At 51.5% G+C, this 4,334-nt stretch overlaps 1 protein-coding gene across 1 annotated transcript; it reads right to left on the bottom strand.

The window, feature by feature from the left end:
- Positions 1-264: 264 nt before the first annotated feature.
- On the bottom strand, positions 265-2,506 carry CCT8L2 (chaperonin containing TCP1 subunit 8 like 2). The gene has a single exon (XM_007983559.3). It carries the CDS (start codon positions 2,077-2,079, stop codon positions 406-408), a length of 1,674 nt encoding a protein of 557 aa, XP_007981750.3. The 5' UTR covers positions 2,080-2,506; the 3' UTR covers positions 265-405.
- Between the last annotated feature and the right edge of the window lie 1,828 nt (positions 2,507-4,334).

Here is a 4,334-nt window from a genome sequence, read left to right as displayed (position 1 = left end):
GGTTAGGAGTTCGAGACCAGTCTGATCAATATGGTGAAACCCTGTCTCTACTAAAAATACAAAAAGTAGCTGGGCGTGGTGGTGTGCACCTGTAGTCCCAGCTATTCGGGAGGCTGAGGCAGGCGAATCGCTTGAACCTGGGAGGCAGAGGTTGCAGTGAGCCAAGATCGTGCCACTGCACACTAGCCTGGGCAACAGAGCAAGACTCTGTCTCTCCAAAAAAAAAAAAAAAAAAAAAAAGTCGAGAACTGGAAAGGAACTAAGTGCATGAAAAGAACTTTTATGTTCCTTCATGTTTTTAATTCAAAGAAACTGAATCAAGTACCAAACACGGAATAAAGGCAAACATTCACTTTTGGGGTGATTGTTCCCTTCTTGGCAATCCCTGTTTTATTGAGGGTATCACTACTTATTCATTCCAAGGATTTTTTTGTTTTCCACAGGAGGTGGGCGTTTCTTTGTCTTCTTAGAGTCAGGATTCCAGATCTGCTGATGTGTGGGACTTTTCTTGGCCATTACAATTTTATCTACAGTCACGAGCTGCAGCACCACCTCAGCCACTGCTCGAAATCCTTGGGCTTTGACTATTAGGGTGTCCCACACCCCTTCCTGGGCCACATTTATTATCCCTTCAGCTCCCACACCCATTACGAGGTTCCCACCTTGGTGCACTCCACTCATTTCCGCCACCACGTCTGAGACAGCTAAGCCTGCATTCTCTGCCAAGGTTTTAGGAAGATACTTCAGGGCCCGGGCAAATGCCAGGAATGCAAGCCCACTGGGCCCTTCCAATCTGCTTCCTTTATCAGAGAGCATTTTTGCCAAAGCCATTTCTGTGGCCCCAGCTCCTGGAATCAGTCTGGGATCTTGACATAGCTGGAAATAGGCATCAATGCCGTGGTAGATGGCCTGCTCTGCACTCCGCAGCCCCTGGGTGGTGGCTCCCCTGAGGACCACGGTGAGGGCAGGTGTGCCTGTACATTCCCATTCAAATACCACAACCAAACCATCTCCCAGCTCCTGCCTGTAAACCCTCTGGCACCTGCCTGGCCTCTGGGGAGGGAGCAGACGAGGCAGCAGAGGTGTGTCCAACACCTCACTCAGGTAAATGATCTCCATCCGAGACCTAGCTTGGATCACCACGATGCCATACCTGTCTGCCAGCATGAGGGTCTCCTCGTCGACCTCCCCCAACACCACTGCCACATTAATTCCCGCGGCTGCCAGCTGGCCTACTTGCTTTTCCAGTAATTGGTCGCTTCCCTTACTAAACTGAGCTAGATCAGCAGGACTAGAAAGCCGGGCCGTTGCTGGTGCATTTGGATGGGCAGGACCAAAGGGGCAAGCAAAGAGAGCCACCCTGGCACCATTTAACACTGCGGCCATTTGCCCACAGAGCTTCCCAGACATGGCCAACCCCGGGAGGAGGCAGGAATCCTCCAGTGTCCCCCCGTGCAGTGCGCACACCCCAACACGCTCAGGCCTGAAGCTGCCGTCTAGCTCCTTGATAGCCCAGCAGGCATGGGCCACCAGCTTGGTCAAGTGGTCCGTGGAGGACAGGGTGTGGGTATTCATCACAGAATGGAGAGCCCAGGACGGATCTTCCAAAGGCCCCAGAGATTGGATGGCCAGGGAGGGCAGTGTGGCCAGGACCTCTGCCGTGGCTGTGGCGTAGGCCTCCCGGAGTTGCAGGCGAGGCAGGCCGGCCTTCAGCAGCTGCTCTGCCTGTTCCAGCAAGGCTTCTGTCAGCAGAACCACGAAGGCTGTGCCGTCCCCACTATTCTCTGCCTGGGTTTGGGCTGCTTCCTGGAGGAGCCATGCTGCTGGGTGCTCCAGCTCCAGGGCCCTGAGGATGGCAGCGGCACACCCCGTGCACACTGTTTCTCCTTTCATGGTCACCAGGAACTTCTGCCGGCCATGGGGGCCGTAGCAAGGCCGGATGACATTGGCCAGGGTCTGGACTGCAGCCAAGCTGCTCAGCAGGTGGGGGTCCTCCTCTTCTGGACTCCTCGGGCTCTCCCTTGGGTGCAGTGCCAGCCTCTGGGGCAGCTCCAGGGCTGAAGAGACTGTGCTGTCCATGGCCCGCAGACAGAAGAGAGGCCACCGTGAGTTGCAGAGATGCTCTAGAAAGAGCAGCAGGGGCACCCCTGACGCCGATCGTTGAAAGTACTCAGGAGGTCAGTGGAAGCAAGGAGCCAAATGCCCATTGATCAGTATCTGAAGACGTCAGCATGGACCGGCGCTCCACCGTGGGTCCAAGGATGAGCTCCAAAGAGCCCAGTCCTAAAGCCACCCCAGGGTTGATTCTGTAAAGGAACTGGGCTCTTAGGGCCTCTCAACCTTGGTGACTGAAATGGGATCTTTAACTGATGAAGTCACAAAGTGGAAAATGGAACCAGGGTAGAGAATGAGGTCACGGAAGGCTGGTTAGAACTGAGGAGGCCCTACCAGCAGGCAAAAGTCAGGCCTTGTCCAGCAATGGAGGTATATGCACCTCTGCACCAGGTCTGAGACTTGTTTAAACAGTTAGAGACAGTGAGGAGGAGATCAAGTGAAAAACTACCCACTTCACCCTGTCTGGAGGCAGTGGCATGACCATGGTTCACTGCAGGCCCAACTCACTGGTCTCAAGCAGTTCTCCTGGTCAGCTTCCCAAGTACCTGGAACTACAGGCGCACACCACCACATCTAGCTAGTTTTTGTATTTTTTGTAGAGACAGGTTTCCTTGTCCAGGCAGGTCTCGAACTCCTAGCCTCAAGAGAGCCTTCCGCCTTGACCTCCCAAAGTGCTAGGACTAGAGGTATGAGCCACCACCACACCCACCCATCTTTTTTTTTTTTTTTTTTTTTGAGACAGAGTCGCATTCTATTGCCCAGGTTAGAGTGCAGTGGTACAATCTCAGTTTACTGCAACCTCCACTTCCCAGGTTCAAGCAATTCTCCTGCCTCAGCCTCCCAGTAGCTGGGATTACAGGCGCCAGCCGCCACGCCTGGTTAATTTTTTATATTTTTAGTAGAGATGGGGGGTTTCACCATGTTGGCCATGGTTGGCCAGGCTGGTCTCAAATTCCTGGCCTCAAGTGGTCTGCCCACCTCAGCCTCCAAAAGTGCTGGGATTACAGGTGTGAGCCACCGCGCCTGACCTTTTTTTTTTTTTTTTGAGAAGGAACTGAGAGATGATGTCTGTGTTTTGTTTTGTTTTGGTGTTACTTTCACTTGCAGTACTATGTAATATTATCCTTGTTTTGCTATCTGTCTGCCTTTGCCTTTTTGGGTACCTTATCAGTTTGTGCTTGTGTATCAGGTTTCTTAGGGTATCTGTTGGTCTTTCAGGGTGCAGGTGTGGGAGGCTGCACAGCGTGCATACCTGTGCCACCACTCACCTCTACCTCCCTGGCAGAGGCAGGGCAAGGTAAGCGGGGGGAAAGATGCTGACAGCTCACAGGCAAATAGAAGTGAACCCAGAGGGGTGAAAAGCAACCAGCCTCCCAGTGGTCAGGGAAGTAGAAGCCTAAATGGGGCCCTGAGGTTTAAATGCCAATCGCTTTCCCATCCTAAACTTCAATGCTTATAATTTAAGTCTCTTTTTTTTTCATTCTCTCTCCTTTCCTCCTATAGAGCCTACTCGGGTAATGATGCTTCTGCTTTAGTTTAACATATTTAGTCTGGGCGTGGTGGCTCATGCATGTAATCCCTGCACTTTGGGAGGCTGAGGTGGGAGGATTGCTTAAGCTCAGGAGGTTGAGGCTTCAGTGAGCCATGATTGCACCACTGCATTCCAGCCTGGGCAACAGAGTGAGACGTGTCTCAAAAAAAAGAAAAAAAAAAGAAAAGGAAAGGAAAGGTCATTTGGAATCCTAGTCCAGAGTTAACCATTGTTTACAACTTGATGAACATTACTACTTTGCACATATTGTATGCATACATAATTATAGATTTACCCCATTTTACATAAGATTATGATACATATATGCTATTCTGTAATCATTTCCTCCTCAACATTATTTTGGCTCAGAGAAATGTTTCTTTTTTTTTTTGGACATGGAGTTTCGGAGTTTTGCTCTTGTCGCCCAGGCTGGAGTGCAGTGGTGCGATATTAGCTCACCGTAGCCTTTGCCTCCCGGTTTCAAGCAATTCCCTTGCCTCAGCCTCCTGAGTAGCTGGGACTGAGTAGCCATGCGCCACCACGCCTGGCTAATTTTGTATTTTTAGTAGAGACGGGGTTTCTCCATGTTTAGTCAGCCTGGTCTTGAACTCCTGACCTCAGGTGATCCGCCCGCCTTGGCCTCCCAAAGTGCTGGGATTACAGGTGTGTGCCACCGTGCCCGATCTGT

Source organism: Chlorocebus sabaeus, chromosome 21 (assembly GCF_047675955.1).
Source record: "Chlorocebus sabaeus isolate Y175 chromosome 21, mChlSab1.0.hap1, whole genome shotgun sequence".
NCBI classification, from domain to species: Eukaryota; Metazoa; Chordata; class Mammalia; order Primates; family Cercopithecidae; genus Chlorocebus; species Chlorocebus sabaeus.
Note: the sequence above shows the minus strand (reverse complement) of the source record. Positions and strands in the feature narration are given on the sequence as shown.